Raw genomic sequence first — 20396 nt, forward strand, 5'->3', positions numbered from 1 at the left:
AACTAGCTGTGAGCTGGCTGGCAACTGGGAAGCATGGCCGCAATGGTATACCAGAGGAAGTGTGGAATAAAAGAAAGTGTGAGCGAACCCCAAAGGAAGTGTCATCAGTGTCTTGCTGGAGCCCTCCCCTCACAGCCTCAGCCTCCTACAACTCTATTGCATCAACTGAACACAATTGTGCCTAAAATTGTCCACCATGTTTCACCATGCTTAAAATGCCAAATTTTAGACCTTTCATGTCACCTGTGATCACAAGTTCAGATGTATATCAATTCACTATGTTCAGTTTAAACACTGGTTTAAACTGAACGTAGTGTTAGAGTGTCAGGTTGATGGTGTTTTAGCCTTCAGGTGTACTAAAAGACAGTCAAGGGGGTTAGCAAGTATCCAAATATTGTTGTATGATCAAACAACACTACCAACACACAAAGTTTAATGTTAGTGACTTATGAAATCAAACACTTATCAAATTAATTACTAAAACACTAAAACAAGACAAGAACGTTCTGCAATTTTAACTAATTACTTATTTACATACTACTCAGTTAAATTTTTCTTCTTACTCTTTCTTCATAATGTAGTCCATCGTGGAATGCTACTTGTATAGTGCTTTTCTGAGCACTCAAAAGACTTGTGTTGCTTTTTATGTCTCATTACAAAGGACTTTCATTCTATGCCTTTAAGTGCTTTGTCTCATACACACAAACAACTAAAGGAGCAACTTAGTGTTTAGTATCTTTCCCAAGGTATTTCTACATGCAGACCGGAGGACCCAGGAGTTGAGTCACCGATTAGCACTTAACAGCAGTAAAAAGAAACAAGTACTATCAACAGTAAAAAAAATTCTTCTGTGTGTAGTGTACTAGAAGTCTAACCATTATCATAACAGTTTTGAAAGTGGTTTTGATTTAATGTGTTGTTTTAGCTACTGTACTGCCTCACAACATGAAATGGAACCTTTTTAAAAATACAAGAATCTCAGCCTAACCACATTTACATAAAGGATACGAATGATGCTTCAGGAGTGTCCTCCTTTTTGACTTTCTTCTCTTTGTCTTTTCTGAAAATGTTCTGGCAATTTCAAACAGCTTCTTTCTTGTTGCTGAAGGTGAAAAAAACAACTTCCTGCTCCATTAATCAAACTACAAAATGACTATAAATACTAATCAATCAATCAAGGCTTTATTTGCCACGTGCGGGTTGCCCTGCAGTGAAATAGGACCCCCCCCCCAACCTTACACACACAACACGGACATCACATGGGGATACAGGTCGTAGATCGGTAGCGTTACAGAAAAACACTGAAATATACACTACAATGGGAAAGTACAAGAGGAAAAAAAGAGACCTCTACTCATGCTGAGCTCTTGGGAGGACAGCATGAGAACAGGAAACAAAAAAACTCCTCTGCACATAAAAGTAATGCCACTGTTTTGCACATGTCTCACTCTATATTTTATTTTATTTTATATATTCTATTCATTGTTTACTCTATTTAATTTGTAAAATATGTGTACACACACACACACACACGTAGAAAAATATTTAGTATACACATCCAGAAATGCATATACTATTATATATTGTACATATATTTATTAGTTTCAGATGTAGCCATTCTTGTATTTTGCTTGTTTACATTATTGTATTTTGCACAACTCTGTTGCTTGTGAAGCTCGCACACAAGAATTTCACTCACATGTGCTGTACCAATGTACCTGCACATGTGATGTGACAATAAAAGTGATTTGATTTGATTTGATTTGAAGTACATAAATGTCCACAGCACAACAAGCCACGGGGTCGGGTGGGGGGTGAGGAGTAATCCAAAGCAAACACAGCAGCCATCCTGCTAGGTAGATATTGTGAAACAATAATACTACTGTAAATCAGCAGACTTACATTTGCCCATGTGTTTGAGTTTGTCTCTGAACGCATCATCTGAGATGGCCTCCATGGAAGCTCCAGAGTACTGGTCTCCTGCACACATACACAGAAGCACTACCACACAGTACACTTATGCATCTGAAGATCAAATATATCAAACGTAAAAATGCACAGTGTGATATATTGAGTGCAAATTTTTGATGCAGCTAACACAGTGAATGCACAAACACATAAACCAGTACTCTGTACAATTTAGACAGAGCTCAAAGTAGCTTAGCAGACAAATCTTGATGAGTGATATCTACCTGTGGAATTCTCCAAGCTAGTTGAATGATTGGACTTTGATTTCTTTGACTCATACTTCAAGCGATCTAAAAAGAGAGCAGATGTTATGACCACTAATGTGTGTTGCCCAGATGTGACGAGCTCTAGCATAAAAGTAATATGACCCAAATTTAAATTCTTAATCTCAGTTTCTGCTGGGAAAGGCAAACTGTTAGAGCTCTGGCACATTGTAGAGTAAATGCAGCAACTTCTTGTGCAAATCTTTCACAATAAACGTACAGAGATATATCCCACTACTTATAGTGAACTATCACTAAGAAGTTGACTTTTCATGAATACTAGCCACCCCAAAATAGGTTTTGTTTAATGAACACAGATTTCTTGTTTTGGGGTGACTGCCAAGCATATGCAGATGTGTTTGAGAGTTCTCCTTTTTCAGATTTTGGTTCCAGCATTCTCTAGACTTAGCAAGCTTTAGCTTTTTTGTTAATACTGTGTTGTATGAGAGCAAACCTTTAAATTTTATTACTTTAACCAAAGTAATAAAAACAAACCAAGCATAATACTTAAGCATAAAAGCAGACCTTGGCAATAACAAAGCAAAATAAAACAAGAAAAAAAAACAGTTTTCTGCACTGTGCAGTTTTCTTTAAACAATTATGTTTACATTCAGTGGTCCTCAGCAAAACACAATGTGGAAAAGGAAAAAAAAAAAAAAAAAAAAAGAAATAAAGAACATGTTAACTTAAAAAAATAAAAATAAAATAAAAATAAAAAAATAAAACAATGTGTGCTTTCGCAGTCAGTAATTTTCTAATGTTATATAATAGAAAAAGAATGGTAATATACGAATAAATATACATAGATTAGTTTGCACGCCAGCCAATACATGTAATCTTCCTAGTGTGTTGCGGGTCTACACCGGGGTCTCCTCCTGGTAGGACATTCACAGTCGGGACACCTTATCCAGGAGTCTACAGCAATCTCCTTCCAATGTGGAGGAGTAGCTGCTCTACTCTGAGCTCCCTACTCTGTTGCTAAGGGATAAGCCATCCACCTTTCAGAGAAAGCTAATTTCCTCCATGCTCTAATACAAAAAGATAAGGCCTAGATTCATAGATTTATTACATTTCTCAAAAACAATGTGCTATCTGGTGGCAGATGGTTGCATAACATTTATGACAATAATTTACAGGCATTGGGCATCAATTAAAATTTTAACAATTAGATTAGACAACTAGTCTGGTACCGACTAGCCATGATTAGTCAGCAAGTCAACTACTCGCCCACGTCACTATTTAGTATTAGACAAAGGTAACTGGATTGAATACAAAATGTGAACTTAAATTATGTTTTTATTCATTAAGGGAAAAAGAACTACCTTGCCCTATGTGAAAAAGTAATTTAAATGATAAATTAACTGTCATTAACCACCTTTTTGGAAAGTTGAGTTCAATTTCGCTAGGCCTAACTTACCAAGAACCTGTCTGGCAAAGTGAAATAGGCTATGCAGGAAACACAACACATAATATAATCTAAAGAAACTTAAGAATAGATGAGAAAAAAACACAAGTGATATCTACTAGTCTGGAAAGGGTTGCAAATCTTTACCAAGCATTGGCACTCCAGCAAAACGCAGTGAGAGCCATTACCCACAAATGGATATAACCTGGAACAGTGGTGAACCTTCCTAGTAGTGGAAGGTCTACCAATGCTATTCCAAAAGAGCATCAACGGTTCATCCAGGAGGTCACAAAAAAAAGAAAAGAAAATACACTAAAGGAATTCCATCCTTACTTTCACTGAACTTAACTAAGTTGACTGCTCATAATTCAGCACTAAGAAAGAGACCAGGTAAAAACTCTGTCCATGTAAGAATTCCAAGGCAAAATCCACTGCTGACCAAAAAGAATGCAAAAGCCTCTATTCCACCATCACCTACTTAGCTGGACTTGACTTTCTGTTCTTAGGGTTTTCCATTACGTAGGTAGTATCTAGCTTCCAGTCGAGCAAGACATTGCTAGCTCTTGCCGCTGAGTTGTTTTTATCTTCTATTTTAGGCATATTTGTGTTTTGTCAGCCTCCTGTGATTCCTTCCCCACTCAATCGTGGGTTTAACTCTAGAAAAATCGTCAATGATTACGTTTTTAGTGGATTAAGTCCATCAATAAGCAGTTACTTCACACGTCTGTCTCGTTAAACCATTAAACTGGAAGTCCAGTGAAGAGGTGCAAACGTTTACCATCAGTTTAGCAGCAGCTATGCCATCACCTCAATGTCTTGTTGTGTTGTTTGTGTCACATACAACAAAGAACTTTCATTCAGCCTTGGTCCAACAAACCCATCTACATTCAGGTGGATCATCCAAAACCAAGTAGAGCAGAGTACAGTCAAGTCAAGCCGAGTAGGTGCTAGTGCAAAAGAGGCAAAAGGCTGATCTCAGAATTGGCAAAAAATTTCCGTAAGGATTTTGGGAAAAAATTCTGTGGCTAACAAGACAAACATTGAACTTTATGGAAGATTACATCCGATTACATCTGGCGTAAAACTAACACTGCACTTCATGAAATAAACAAACAAGTCATATTAGCATGGTTGTGGTAGTGTGATGGGCTAGGTGCACAACACTGTAAAAGGACTTGACAGCTCTTCAGTATTAACAGTATCTTATTAAGTAATTTTTAAATTCCAATACATCAGGTAAGTACAATAAGATATAAGACGAGGCAGTGCAACAGTACTGACCCACACATATGGTTCTTACACACACACTGGACTTTCTGGACTTTGTTTTTGCACAACACTGGTCACTATATTCTTCATTTCCAGTTAATACTTGTACAGCTGCTGTTATTGTGTATATATTTATTTATATTTAGATTTCTTCATACATTCTTATATAGTTCTATATTGTGTATTGTGTATTTTGTTGTACAGTTATTTTATTTTCAACTTTAATTTATATATTTTATCTTATTCTTCCCAGTTAAATTTACCCTTCATTCTAATTTGTGTTGTACAGTTATTTCATTTTTAACCTTAATTTATATTTTATTCCTTCCTAGTTAAATTTACCCTTTTTAATTTTTCATATTTATTTCCTATCTTATTCATAGCCTTTTCCTTTTTTGTTTTTCTTTAGGTCACGAGCAGTTGTCCAAGCATTTCACTACATATCGTACTGTGTATGACTGTGTACGTGACAAATAAAATTTGAATTTGAATTTGAATTTGAATTTTGAACTCACAGGCTCATGTTGACATTAATGGCAGAATTTTTCTGTGTATACTGTGAACAGGAATACCTTTCTCTAAGGCAATGAGAAACTCGTGGTTGCGTTGTAGCTCTCTCATAAACTCCTCGTTCTGCAGGAACAGTGCGATACGCTCATCTTCCAGATACTGTTTCAGTTTCTTGTCTTGCTCTGTAGCTGCTGTTGTTAAACCAGGACCCCCAGTGGTTCCGGCAGCAGACCCAGAACCAGACTGCACTGTCCACTGACTTAATGAAGAAACTGACGAGGAGGACGGTGACAGCTGAGACAGACTGTTCTGAGAGCTCTGCTGAGAAAAAAAAAGGATTAATGTATGTATCAATCTGTACTCAGGATTACTATTATTTTGTCTAAACCAGTGGCACCAATGCCAAAAATGCAAAAAAAAGACCAAAACAAAACAAAAAAAAACCTTTATGAGATCCCTGTGACTGTTCGTCATTGCATCATAGAACCATGTAAAAAAGTAATCAAAAATAATAACTGAAACAGAAAAGTGCATGAAAAACAAATTTTGTACCAGCACTGGCCACAAATGTCCATCCATCCATTCATTCGCTTCCGCTTATCCTTTTCAGGGTCGCGGGGGGCGCTGGAGCCTATCCCAGCTGTCATAGGGCGAGAGGCGGGGTACACCCTGGACAGGTCGCCAGTCTGTCGCAGGGCCAACACACAGGGACAGACAACCATTCGCACTCACATTCACTCCCGCATTCACACCTATGGACAATTTAGATTTCTCAATTAACCTATCCCCACAAAGTGCATGTCTTTGGACGGTGGGAGGAAGCCGGAGTACCCGGAGGGAACCCACGCAAACACGGGGAGAACATGCAAACTCCACACAGAAAGACCCTGTCACAAATGTATTGTAGAATAAACTAAGAGGTAGATGTGAAGAAAAATTGATGGAAAAACTGCTGTGCCTGTGTGTTAAATGCAGGTCAATAAATCAAATGAGGATGAGGCGGTAAAAGACAATGGTGAGGATAAATACTAAATAAACAACACACGAATTCATGTAAAAAACAGAGCAGCTGTTTGGAGGGGGTCTAATTTTTGATCAGGGTACACAGATGTGAACAAAACTGTTGATCATTTTCCACTAAAGAAAAAAAAAGTTCAGTGGTGACAGAAAAAAATGAAATAAAATTATAATTTTATTATTATTATTTTAAATTCTAAAAGTGTGAATTTGAGTGTGAACGCTTGTCTGTCTCTCCGTGTTAGCTGTGCGATAGCCTGGGACAAGCTTCAGGACAAGCTTCATATTCACAAGAATTTCAGAAAGTTTACTCTGACTTTGAGACCAAGGTCACTGAGATTCAAACTTGTTCAGTACTTTTAGTAGATGCACCTGTGGGATCAATTTGAAAATTCTCGTCACACACTTGACACACCAATTGTGTCAATTTGAAGCTCTTACATCACTTTGTTCTCAAGTTATTGCATTTACAAACTTGAGTGTCCACACTGCCCAGTGGGGTGACGATAATACCCCAGCAGCCTTTAACAGTCGAGGGGTAGAAATGAAGCAAAGAAAAAAAAAACATTGAACCTACAGTGAAAAACAGAGGAGGCATGGACATGTTCTGGGGATGCTTTGCTGCATGTGACACAGGGTGTCTTGAATCTATGCAGTGTACAATTAAATCTCCAGACTATCAAGCCATTCTGGAATGAAATGTCACGCCCAATGTCAGCAAGCTTTATCTCGCAGGTCATAGTCCCTCCTGCACTTTCCTGCTCGGTCAACTTCAGAGGCCATCCATCCATCCATCCATCCATCTTCATCCGCTTTATCCGAGGCCGGGTCGCGGGGGCAGCAGCCTAAGCAAAGAGGCCCAGACCTCCCTCTCCCCAGCCACCTCCTCCAGCTTATCCGGGGGAATACCAAGGCGTTCCCAGGCCAGCCGAGAGATATAATCTCTCCAGCGTGTCCTGGGTCTGCCCCGGGGCCTCCTCCCGGTGGGACATGCCTGGAACACCTCACCCAGGAGGCGCCCAGGGGGCATCCTTGTCAGATGCCCGAACCACCTCAGCTGGCTCCTTTCGACGTGGAGCAGCAGCTGCTCTACTCTGAGCCCCTCCCGGATGGCCAAACTTCTCACCCTATCTCTAAGGGAGAGGCCAGCCACCCTTCGGAGGAACCTCATTTCTGCCGCTTGTATCCGCGATCTCGTTCTTTCGGTCACTACCCACAGCTCGTGGCCATAGGTGAGGGTAGGGACGTAGATCGACCGGTAAATTGAGAGCTTCGCTTTTACACTCAGCTCCCTCTTCACCACGACGGACCGGTGCAGCGTCCGCATTACTGCAGCTGCAGCCCCAATCCGTCTGTCGATCTCCGGCTCCCTTCTCCCATCACTCGCGAACAAGATCAGAGGCTAGGATTACTAAACTGGAGATCCAGCTCTGCACTCTTGAAAAATTTGTAGCTAGTTTGGTGCTGCTCTATAAAAAGGCTTCCATAAAGCTAGAACATCCCGCTATTCAGCACTGATTGAAGAAAATAAGAACAACCCCAGGTTTCTCTTCAGCACTGTAGCCAGGCTGACAAAAAGTCAGAGCACTGTTGAGGCAACCATTTGTTTAATGTTGCCTAGTAATGACTTCATGAACTTCTTCACAAAATAAATTTTAACCATTAAGAGAAAAGATTACTCATAATCTCACAGACTTAACATTGTGTACCACAAATATTTATTTAGACTGTTTTTCTCCAATTTATCTCTCTGAGTTAACTTCAGTAATTACTTCCTCCAAACCATCAAATTAATTACTTCCTCAAAAGCCATCACTTAACCTAGCTGCCTTTCCTTTTATCTGAACATTTTTTTGAAAGACTTATTGTAAACTCTATTGTAAACTGATCATCTGCAGAGAAATCGTTTATTTGAAGAGTTTCAGTCAGGTTTCAGAGCTCATCAAAGTACAGAGTACAGCTTTAGTGAAGGTTACAAGTGATGCTCTTATGGCCTCTGACAGTGGACTCATCTCTGTGCTTGTCGTGCTAGACCTCAGTGTAGCCAGAAGCATTTGATACCGTTGACCATGATATTTTATAACAGCGATTAGAACATGCTGTAGGTATTACAGGTACTGCGCTGCAATGGTTTGAATCATTTCGACCTAACAGACTACAATTTGTTCATTTAAATGGAGAGTCCTCTTCACACACAGGGTTCAGTGCTAGGACCAATTCTGTTTACATTATACATGCTTCCCTTAGGTATAGCAATGTATGCATACATTCTCACTGCTATTCAGATAACACCCAACTCTCTCAAACACACGGATAGAACCCAGCTTCTATCCGTGAAGCCAGATAGTTAAACTGTAGGAATGTCATACAGATGTAAAGACATCTCTTCCGCTTATCCTTTTCAGGGTCGCTGGGAAAGCTGCACCTGTACCCTATCCCAGATGTCTTAGGGTGAGAGGCAAAGTATACCATGGACAGGTTGCCAGTCTGTTGCAGGGCTAACACATACAACCATTCACACTTACACCTGCATTCACATCTCTGGGCAATTTAGAGTTTCCAATTAACGCATTAGCGGGAGTGGCCTCCGGATTATCTGGAGAGAACCCACACAAACACATGCAAAATTCACACAAAAAGACCACAGCCTGATTGTGGAATTCAACTCAGGACCTTCTTGCTATGAGGCAACAGTGCTAACCACTGTGCCACTTCTAATTGGCACGGTGGTCCTGCTTCTAAATTTAGATAAAGCTAAAGTTATTGTACTTTGGCCCTCACAGGGGGTCATATGATTCTTTGGTTTTTCTCTGTATGTAGGGTCTACTTTACAATCTAAAGTGCATTGAGAGAACTGTTGTTGTGATTTGGCGCTGTATAAATAAAATTGAATTGCATTGAATTACACCAGATGTTCTCCTTCTTGCCCCCAGTAATATAATTAACATAATTAACTTAGCCACATCAGAAATGTTTGGCTGTCAGAACACAATCTTCTGTCAGTGAAGGCTGACACACTACCTCCTTGACAACGTTCTTGACTTGGATACGTTATGAAGGTGTTTTCTTAACCAACAAATGCAATTCTTCTTTTTAAGCATGTCCCAGATTGTTAATTCAGCCACTCCGTAAGGCTTTTCTCTGTCTCTGACAGGTTTATTTTGTTTTTGTTCGTTTAACTACATACATATTACAGTATCACAAAGCAAGCAAACAAAAAAAACAAAAACAAAAAACAAACAAGGCCAACATAAGAAAAAGACATTAACAGTATTATTTAACAGTAAGGAGAGAAAAAAAGGAGCCATCTCGTGAACGCTTGGGAAAAAACAATCCCATTTTTACCTTAATGTTGTCTAACTGCTGTGGAAGAATCCGTAGAAAATCATCAGGGAGATTTCCAAGCAATGGAGGGTTCCAGTTACGGTAGCTTCTAACCTGCTGGTGAGCTGAAGGAGGCTGGGCTTTAGATCTAGGAGAGTCCATGGAGTAACAGGACAGATTAGTAAATCTACCAGTTGCATTTTCAAGTTGTCTCTATCTGAAACTATTATTAATTATTTAAATCCTTTATATGGTGCTCTCACAATAATAACTAGGGAGTGCTAGAGACAAGAAACATCTATTTTTCCCCATATATCTCAACAGGAAAATGATGTTATGAATGAGAAAATGCCTGGTGAGTGTTTGCAAATGTGGCCTAGACACAATCTATAATACTGTCAAACAATTAAAACAGGCTAATTCGATTTTAAGACGTGCCAACTCTTTGCTTGGTTTAGGTCTTTAAAGCATTGTCAGTGTTTGCATATAACATACAATCTTATGCTGCCTTTTGTTCAAGTCACAAAAGGAGCTGGGCTGTTTGGTATTGTCTGTTTTCACCCCATAACTATTTACATATCTCTGCATTATTGTACTGCAGTAAATAATCTTTGGATGAATTATCATAGCTGCTGATACAGATGTTAAAGGAGCAGCACAGGATCGGACCCACACTGGCATTTGCATGGTGCTTTTACAGTTTTACTATTGAACTACTTGTCTAATCGACAATTAGCCTAACATGTGTCTGTTTGGACTGTGAGAGGAAGTCAGAAAAACCAGACCAAACTCCACACAGAAAGGCCCCAGCCAAGCAGGACATTCACCTCACAACAAAAAGGTTCTACGAATTCCCTGTGACACTGTCCTTCACATATAGTGGTAACTGGGGAAACACCTATGCTCATTTTCCTTTTTTAAAAATGGCCACTTAAAGCAATGCATGAAGTCAATAATAGTTACAAAGTTTCACATTGCAGTAACTTTTCTCGGCGGCACAAAGCGTCAGAGAAAATTTCTTCATCAATTGCATGGACCAGGGTCTACATGAAAAGGAAGATACTTTTACCCCAGAAAAGACCCTCCTCAGGGGATACACTGTCTGAAAGGAAAGGACTCTTATGGGGGATGGCACTGCTTTTGTGTCAGTTTGCGTAGTTATTCTGCTACACAGATTGAAGGACTAAGGGTATTCAACGTACATAGACATGTGCAATCCTCCAAAAAATAAATACATAAAAAAAAATTTAAAAATTAAAAGAATGCATCTCCTTGTGTGGACTGTATGTGTTGGTCAACTGCTGGTTGTCTGAAATGTAGGCCTGGAAGAAAAAAATAAGGTATCAAAAGGAAACAACAATAAGGGGAAAAACAAAAGATCAAAAACACAAAAGGAAAACCACACAACAGCTGTACTGGGCCGTTTGTGTTTAAACACTGCAAATTCAGGGGTTGGTTCCTTCAAAGGACTCAGCCTACGTAGACCATGTCCTTTGTCCTTGAACAAAGCCTTTGTACTTTACAACTCTCCACAGTTTGCTGAAAGATAAAAGCACAACTAAGGTCACCAGTATAATCTCTGGTTATACATTGGTTGCTTCACTCGCCACCACATGATCATTACACAGTCACTCCGGTATGCCCGCTGTTAAGGCATAGGAAGGGACTGCAGCAGCATTCTCCTGAATGATAGGTGGCGCCACTCAGACAACACTGTGAAATAGTTGCTGAGACAGGAAGGGGAAGTCAAACCTGGAAGACTTTGCCCTCAGGGAAGGACAAAAAAACCCCCAAAAAAAACCCCTACTCGGCCACAGTGCAACACAGCAGTTACAAAAATTGAGAGGTGCTCAACCGAGCGTGCCAAACGTCAAAATCGGTGTATGACAGCCACGACAAGAGGCATGCAGCGAGCATAAAAACACTGTAAAGGCCCCGGTTTGGATGAACACAACTACAACTGTGGCCAAGTTTTGGTAGACGTACAATGTTTATTTGTTTCTTTGCCACTTATTTAGATCATTTTTTACGTTTCTATTATACAGTCAATAAAAATTAGAAGGATTTCATTGGTTTTAAAAAATTTTATTAGCAAATAACATGATCATATATACATATATGGAAGCTGTTTGTTCTTAATCTAAAACACCTCGAATACACAGCACAGAGGCATCGTTTGCTCTAAATATGTGAAATTGTGAAAATAGCAACACTGAAGTGACTGCAACGACTGAAACACCCACCCAGACAATGAATACTGAAGATATTTTGAGATATTTTAGGGACCCATGTCCACTCTGAAAATGTGTCTGCATTGTGATATTACAGTGAAACTGACCATTAACCTGGGAAAATGTTATCACTTCACTTTTTTGTTATAACTAGAATCTGAATTCTTGAAATATGGACTCATGTTGATGAGTCACTGTGACCTTGACTTTTGACCTAGAAAAAAAGACAATTTATCTTTGAGTCCAAGAGACATTTGAAGAAATGTTCTTGATATATTTTATTTACAAAAGCAATGCCTGAGGCTTCAGCAGGTTACAGAGGTATTTTATTTAAAAAAATCAACAGAACAATTATGTAAAACATAGCACCTAAGTCTTTGTTACTTACCGTGGAGATAGTGTTGGTGGGGCTTCTAGGTATTTCCTATCATAAATGTGCATGTCATATGTTGGTGGAGAGTAAACTGGAGGTGCCTCCTCATCTGAACTGTCAGGCTCCAGAGTTCGCTCCAATATCTAGAAAACACAAGTTTTGTTTGATTAGGTGCTTTGATTGATTTAAGCTGCCTTCAGCTAGATTTCCATTTTTTCAGCTAAATAAACTTCAAGTTAGTGCAAAATGTCTTGATCTTGAACTGAGTAGCTATGCTCTTTTCAGTAAAAAGACTGACTAGCATCGTGTTATTGTTATACTTGTCATGGTGCCTTCATGCATATGACCACATCCTAGACAAGAACATCTGATTCGATACAACTTGTTTAAAAAAAATGGACATTTCTGCAGTTCCAGTCTTTGGCTGTAAACCATTATAGAACAGATTCTCTTAAAAAAAGAAAATGAAAAAAAAAAAATACAATTTTGTATCAACAGAACTTCTAAAAATCACATGAATACATGTGATTGAGAAATCTCATCACATGTATCCATTCTTTTTTCAGAGCCATCTTGAGATTTTCAGTGACTGCTTTTACAGGTATCCTGTTAGATAGCAACCTGGTTTTTAAAACTTCCCATACTTTGATTTTTGTAACCTTTAATCCCTTCACATGGAACTTAAACACTTGAACTTAAAACCTGGTTATTACTGTATTCCTAGATGCATTTTACCATCTGTTGCCTTGCCATTATCATGTGATTTGAGCCACTATGCTCTGTACCATCAAAGAAAGTTCAAACATCATAATATTGTGCTTTTGCATTGTATACATTGGATGCGCATGTTTCTCAAAACGTCACATTTCTTGCTCACGTTTCTGAATGCAAAACATGTGCAAATCCAAACATGAACACTGTAAAAGCCTGGTCATCACCAGAACCCTAATGTGCAATTTAAATGCAGGGGATGCTTTGGTTTACAGTGCCAGCACTGACAGCCAGTCAAGCTCAGCAGGTATTGGTGTTTGTACCCTTGGACCCTTTCCACTGACCTCTGGTGGGATGCTGTCATCCGAGTCTGAGCTGTCATCTGAGCCTTGTCCGTCAATGCTCATTTGCAGCAGCTGGTCGATGGTAGCATCCACAGCTCCATTGTTAGATCGCAGCACACACTCTATCACCTCATAGTCCATAGAGGGGAACATGGTCTTGAAGTCCTCCATGGCCTGGTTGAACTCCAGGCGTCTGACCTGTCGGCTTGGCCTGCTATTGTTAAGCTGCCCCTGTCCACTGCCACCCCCACCTCCATTTCCGCTGCTTCTGGAGCCTCCATTGCTGCTACTGCGTTTAAACAAGCTAGTCATCCTCACGCCCTGGCTACCTCAGGTGCTGCCAACCTACTGACAGGGTGGCTCTTCTGTTACCAGCACAAGCACTTTGGCCCCTTTGGTTTTACTTGCTTTTACTACTTTCTCGGTCACTCTCTCATTCTAACACAAATTGCATTTTGATTGGAGTTTAGAAAAACAAGAATTTTCCCAACCTAGTTCTATTCATTATTGGACTGCATTACACATGATTAAGTGTATAATAGAATGTCTAGGAACTTAGACAAATAGTGACAAAAACTAAATGTTCAAAATCCTCAAGACTCGAAATCCATGAAGTAAAAGGCCTAACTACATGACAGCCGCCACCTGCAGAGAGAGCAGACAGGATCATCTTAGAAAGAGGTGGTAATAAGTATTTGGCCATTTTTAATAAAATTTAAAGTTAGCTCAATCAGTTAGAAGGAAATGAAGCTGTATTGTATTACTAATGTCCATATGCTGCATCTCAGGAAATATCCAGCATCACTGGGGACCCCTCCAGGTTGTAAGGTGATTTTGGCATAAGGGTGTTAACAAAGTTACTACTCCTAGGTTCTCGTACATAATGCATTTTTAAAAAGCAGCTGTGAGACAGTAAATTGCCTATGTAAGAAAATTAAGTATAAAAATGTATTTGCTAACATAATATTAAGACAACATAGACTTGTGTCTCTTGCTCATTATCAGGAATTCTGGAGAGCACGCATACAGAAGCTGCAGTTTCACCAGGGGGAGATTAAATATTTACAGCCAGCAAGTCACTACTGACCAAGGAAGGCGTGAACTACATTTCAGGCTTCTTCTATGTCAGGTAAGATTAAGCTAGGTGGCTGATATTTGTTTACATTTAAATGTATGAGTAATATCTCTTTAATCATTTGTTTTCACATTGGCTTGAAATAAAATATCACCACGGCTTGTACTGCAGCTTACTGCAACTTCTGTATGTGGGTCCATTTCATGTGACATCCACAAGGTGGACCAGCATGTCTGTTACATGCTTTGAGATGATACTGGGTTGGAAGTTCAGCACCTGGGCACGTGTAGCTGGTGCACAGTTAAAGAAATTCTCTGGACAAGTCCGCTTGGTCACAAAGAACAGATGGGAAACTGGTACGAAGCCCCACCTTTACTTTCTTATTATAAAATTTAGGTCACTTAAAACCAGGCAGCAGACTTGTGGACATGGAAAGCATAATCGAGGCTTAAGTTGGATGAAGTAACAAAAAATGTCCCTGGGTAGACGAGTGATGACTGGAGCTTACATCAATGGGCATGTAGATAAAGGGAATAAAGGTGATGAGGTGTTGGCTAGGTATGATGTTAACATGAGGAAGGACATATGGAAGTGCAGGGGAAAAAATGAAATGGCAAAGGTAAACATGTACTTGAAGAACTGGGAGGAACAGACGGTGACTGGTAAGAGTGGAATAACAAAATGGTTCTAACCTTTTCTTGTTTACAGTGGTGATAGTATGATACTCCATGGACTATGATGTTCACAGGTGTCATTGTGATCTGCAGCGAGCAAGGAGCAGCTGCAAGAGAGCCTGGAGAGGTGGAGGTATGAAATGGAGAGAAGAGGAATGAAAGTCAGTAGGAGCAAAACCAAATACATGAGTATAAATAAAGCTGGTTTTATGGTATAGTGGAGTTTACTGGGAAAAGGAGAACTGAGGAGGAAAAAAAGAACTTCAAAGATCAAAAAACAGCTTGAAAAGCACAAATGAGGGCTGCAGTGGACACGTTTCATTATTTCTAACACTCTGTTTCACTTCACTTTTTTTTGGATGTTACATATTTGCTCTTCTCCGAGGCTGCCTGACAGACTAACAACACGAGCAAAAGTGGCCTGCATATCTTCTACACTGCCTCCATCTGACAGCAGAGCTCCCTGCAGGCAGAGGGGCCCGGACTGAAGCTGACAATGAACACACCGCTTCTGCTCGACCATAAAACCAGTTTCAGACGGAGACAGGTGAAAAGGTCAACATCCAAGGAGTAGAGGTAGTGAAGGTAGATACCTGGGATAAACCATGGAAAAAGAACCAGGAGTGCATCAGAAATATAAAAAGAGAGTGCAGGCATCATGGAATGAGTGGAGATGAGTAGTGTCAGGGTGACTTGTGACAGAAGGATGGCAGCAGTTCACAAGATAGTAGTGAGACCTGTATATGATTACGGTTCGGAAATGCTGCAATTAGCTGGCAGCAGCCATCCTATTTTAAATTGAAGTGAACAGGGGTGTTTACTACATAATTCCATATCTGTTCATTCATAGTTTTGATGCCTTCAGGAGATGGGGCGAACAATACTAGAGGTCAACTTCAAGCCAACTGCACAAGTCAACATCAAGTGTGGGATCTACCAAGGAGATAACCTGCCCCCACTGCTGTTCTGCATAGGCCTGAATCCCTCAGTGAGATCACTGCAAGACTGGCTACGGATACAGACTACAGAATGGAGCAATCGTCAGCCACCTCCTCTACATATCTGACATCAAGCTGTATGAAAGAAGTGAACGAGAAATCGAGCTCTGAGCAGAAGATTGTTAGAGGCTGGGGTCTACCACAGCAGGCAAGATCCCAGGTGCAGGCTGTGTAAAGATGCTCCCGAGACAATCCAGCTCATAACAGCAGGGTGCCAGATGCTAGCAGGCAGAGCAAACGTGGAATGCTGCCAAGCGGCCAGCATAGTGAACAGGAACATCTGTGCAGAGTATAACCTAGAAGTCCTGAGGTCAAAATGGGACACGCCTCCTAGGGTGGTTGAGAATGACGAGCTAAGATCCTGTGGGACTTCAGATACAGACAGACAAACCGATGATGGCTAACCAACCTGCACATAGGAGTGGTAGACAAGTAGAGGAAGATGGCAGTAGTGATTGTTATACTGAGTTACAGCAACATAAGGAAAAAGGAACACGAGAAGCTCAAGAAGTACCAAGGCCTCAGAGAAGAACTGAAGAAGATATGGAGGGTGAAGGCAACAGTGATCCCTGTGGTAATCAGAACACCCGGTGCAGTGACCCCAAGTGATCTTGTGTGGGGGTCCTTATAGAAGGAGTTGGAATTTGGAAGCGTATTTTCACGCTGAAAAGAATGGAGCAATATTTCTAACCTTTAAAAGAAAACCAGCCCATCAGGACAAAACAAACACACAACCTGCACCACAAACACAGAACCTGCACCAAATGAAGGTACGTCTGAAAGAAAAGGAAAGGTTTAAAAGTACAACAGCAAGTGAAAACATGACTTTCCATGGCTGATTTACGATGCTAAGGCACAGCTTTTATTTTGTCACTACTGCTCAGAAGCAGCAAAAAAGGAGAAAATCAAACAATTCTTATGTCATGTCAAACAAGATATTTAAAAGACACAATGTTAAAAAAAACACCACATTTCATGCTTGCACTACAACTTTTTGCTCTGTGCTACAAAACTGGCAACCTTGTTACCACCAGTACTATGAGCTAACAATGTTAATCTACAGCCCTGTCCTGTGCAGACAGTTATTTGAACTGTGCAGATATTAGTGTAGCAACCAGTCATCTAGTAATTCAAATAACTGTATTATAAAAAATCCTTGACACAAATGATTTGCTTCGATTGATACATCACTCTGTAACATTTGTGACTAAAAACAGACTTGGAATACAACCATATGTAGGAGTAGCATGTGAATAAAAAGTTTCACAATATTAAGCCCACACAGTTTTTCCAACAGACTGACAGAACAGCAGCAGCGACGATGACTCTAGCATAGTTTAACATGGAGCCAGAGTCTGTTTACACCACGAAGAGCTGAGAGGTGGAACTCTGACGTGAAGAAAAGCAAACTTTGTAGCTGTATACTCCACCATTTGTTTTACACAGCAAAAATGTCAAATAAAGCCACGTAAGTGGGATATCTTTAAAATATGCAGATGGACGGTTAAACCGTGTATCAGACTAAGTTAATTACGCCGCTTGCTGAAGGCTGACGGCAGAAGTCCCACTTTCCATCTCAGTGACCTGCGACACCTGCAATAAACAGGGGCGAGTTTAGAGACCATATTTTGTGAGTTTAGACCATATTTATTTCAAGGCTTTTGTAAATTTATTTTACAGATTTAAAGTGAAATAATATCAAATATTATCTCACAACAGCTTCTTCCCCCAAAAAACTCTGAGCCAGTGACCTGAGGCTGTTAGTTTGGACAGTGAATTATTATTAACATTATTAACATCTACACCATCATAATGTCTGTTCAGCAGCAAAAAAATTATACATCAATGCACAGGGCAAACTTCAGAATGCTGATATGCTTGCTTTTCTTCATTGCAGCCACCACACACACTCTTTTAAGGCTTACAGACACACAAACTCTCATATTCACATACACACTTAAATACGCAGAAACACATGCACAAAACACATACATATGAAAACACACTTAATCTATGTCATCCAGCAGATGCAACACAAAACTATTTTTGCAACATATTAATGTAAGAAAGCCTTCCAAGAAGACATCCATCCACTTTCTTCCGCTTATCCTTGTGGCAGAGGCAGGGTACAGGTCTGGGTGCCCAGTCTAACACATAGTTACTCAGGACCTTCTTGCTGTGAGGCAAATGTGCTAATCACTGAGCTGTACAGGCAATTTTATTTTATGCCTTAGTTTTCGTTGCATGTATATATTATTTTATTTTATATTACCATACTTGAGATTATTTATTTATTTTTGCATTTACGAAAATGTTTTCTTTAAAAAAAACAAAACAACTATTTTAATACAACAAAATACTATATTAGTTGTTTTAACAGATGTTGTTGTGCAGTTAAATTATTAAAACATTGCCATTTCTAACAGCTCATTTTGAAGTACCTGTGTTTTTTCTTTGTGTCCTCTAATGTGTGCATTTCTCCTGCTTTGTATATATTCCTCTTGTTTTGTTATTTATTCTTACTGTCCTACCATTTATATTTTTATCCATGCATAGTTTGAACGGAGCACCTACAATTTCGTTATGCATGTGCAATGACAAGAAAAGGCTATTCTATTCTATTTTTAATATTCATTATTGCTCATTAATAGCGCAAAATTTATTTTTATCCAATTACTCGATTAATTGATGGATTAATCCAAAGACTAGCCGATTACTAAAAATAAAAAATTGACAGTTGCAGCCCTAGCAGAAATTACAGATATTTTGATAGTACAACAGCAGATGCGTTCATAAAGGCTGACGGGTGTTCGCGGTAATAACGGGTGAACCCTATGCTCCATCAGCGCTGACTCCTATATTTTGAACTGATAAATCCAGTTCAATGCAGCCCAAATGTGGAGTTCATGCACATTCAAACGGGGTCAGACCAATGAAACCCTGGACTGTCACATGTTAAAACCTCAGAAGTTTAGAATGTAGCACAGCTTTTTAATGGGGGTCTGATATCGCTGCTGCTGTACCGTAGCAGGGTTTATATGTGCTCTAAACAGACTAGGTCGCTGCTAACTAGCTAACGGTCCAACTCTCAATGTATATTTTGCTCGCAATATTAAGTCTTTATCCTAACGCAATTTCAGTGAAAAACGGCGGTGGTGGTGGGGTGGGGTACTTTAGGTAACACTGGGTAACATTCTAAGCTCCCTTTAATTAAACTAGGGTTAGCACCGATATGTTAGCTGTATTGGCTAACTAATCACTACCAGGTACATAGGGTCCTCAGAGCAGGGAATCGTCATTCCAAGGCCTCGGTAAGTGATTCGCAGTCGCATCATCAAACCTAAATTAAGACACTTTCAAAATGTTTCATCGGATTTCAGATGCTAAAAGAACACGTAGTACATTTCCCTCGCAAGAAATCATACTGTTCAAAACAACATTTTAAGAAATCGCCAAGCTGCTGTTTACAAAGATAAGCGGTAAAGTAAGCAAGCATACACAACAATCCGACAGTTAAAGCTGTCTTTTAAACTTGTCCTTCGACATGGGGTAAAAAAAACAAACATAAGAGCAATGCTTGGAAAACTCACAGAGACCCCGATGTCCGGTTAAACAGACAGTATCCACACAATGCTCCACGCGATAGAGGAAGAACAGCTGACCAGCAGGACAGCAGCTTTTAACATTAGAACTATAGCTGCGGGAATACAGTAGCTACACACGTACCAGCAGAAATGACGTTAAAATTCAGCTGGCTACCGGATGTATTACGTTAGCCATGAAATACGCTGATCTTCAAACTAAAAGACATACCCATACCTGTGCAATATTATTTGTTAAAACATTTATGAAATAATATATCAATTAATTTAAGTGTTAACAGGGAAGGTAATTTACAAAAAAAAACCAACAACAAAAAACCCCATATTTTCACCAACATCAGTTTCTTCCATGTTGTGTTTAGTAGTGCTTAGTGCCGACATGGGACAGTTTTCCAGTTTCGTTGTACTAAGTATGACTGTGCAGTGACAACAAAGAGTTATCTTATTTGTGGAGTGTAACTCTGGTGTAGATTGAAAATGTCTTTCATCATAAAGTCTTTCGATGTCTTACATGATGAAAAATGTGTATTTGAGATACTGCAAGGCCGAAACAGATAAATTTGAGCTGAAGTAGCTTATGGAACAGAAAGAAATGTGGAAAGACTGGAAAAGCATCAATTTAAATCAAGATT

At 39.6% G+C, this 20396-nt stretch overlaps 1 protein-coding gene across 7 annotated transcripts in view; it reads right to left on the reverse strand.

The window, feature by feature from the left end:
- Positions 1 to 19891, reverse strand: part of cuedc1b (CUE domain containing 1b) — a 32114-nt gene extending 12223 nt beyond the window's left edge. The window contains exons 1-10 of one of the 7 annotated variants that reach the window (XM_086260634.1): positions 19753 to 19881; positions 17697 to 17755; positions 15183 to 15283; positions 13416 to 14060; positions 12376 to 12503; positions 9778 to 9904; positions 5478 to 5736; positions 2193 to 2258; positions 1903 to 2001; positions 1009 to 1102 (exon numbers count right to left, since the gene is read on the reverse strand). In XM_086260634.1, coding sequence (XP_086116760.1) covers positions 1009 to 1102; positions 1903 to 2001; positions 2193 to 2258; positions 5478 to 5736; positions 9778 to 9904; positions 12376 to 12503; positions 13416 to 13727 — 1085 coding nt within the window. In that variant the 5' untranslated portion in view covers positions 13728 to 14060; positions 15183 to 15283; positions 17697 to 17755; positions 19753 to 19881. Of the gene's footprint in view, positions 1 to 1008; positions 1103 to 1902; positions 2002 to 2192; positions 2259 to 5477; positions 5737 to 9777; positions 9905 to 12375; positions 12504 to 13415; positions 14061 to 15182; positions 15284 to 17696; positions 17756 to 19752 lie in introns of all 7 variants that reach the window. The other 6 variants (XM_086260638.1, XM_086260636.1, XM_086260639.1 and 3 more) reach the window with 6 other exon arrangements.
- Between the last annotated feature and the right edge of the window lie 505 nt (positions 19892 to 20396).

Source organism: Aulonocara sp. 'chitande type north' Nkhata Bay, linkage group LG14 (assembly GCF_057382095.1).
Source record: "Aulonocara sp. 'chitande type north' Nkhata Bay isolate Kocher_YH1m ecotype deep benthic linkage group LG14, A_spYH_male_GT1.1, whole genome shotgun sequence".
Classification (NCBI taxonomy): domain Eukaryota; kingdom Metazoa; phylum Chordata; class Actinopteri; order Cichliformes; family Cichlidae; genus Aulonocara; species Aulonocara sp. 'chitande type north' Nkhata Bay.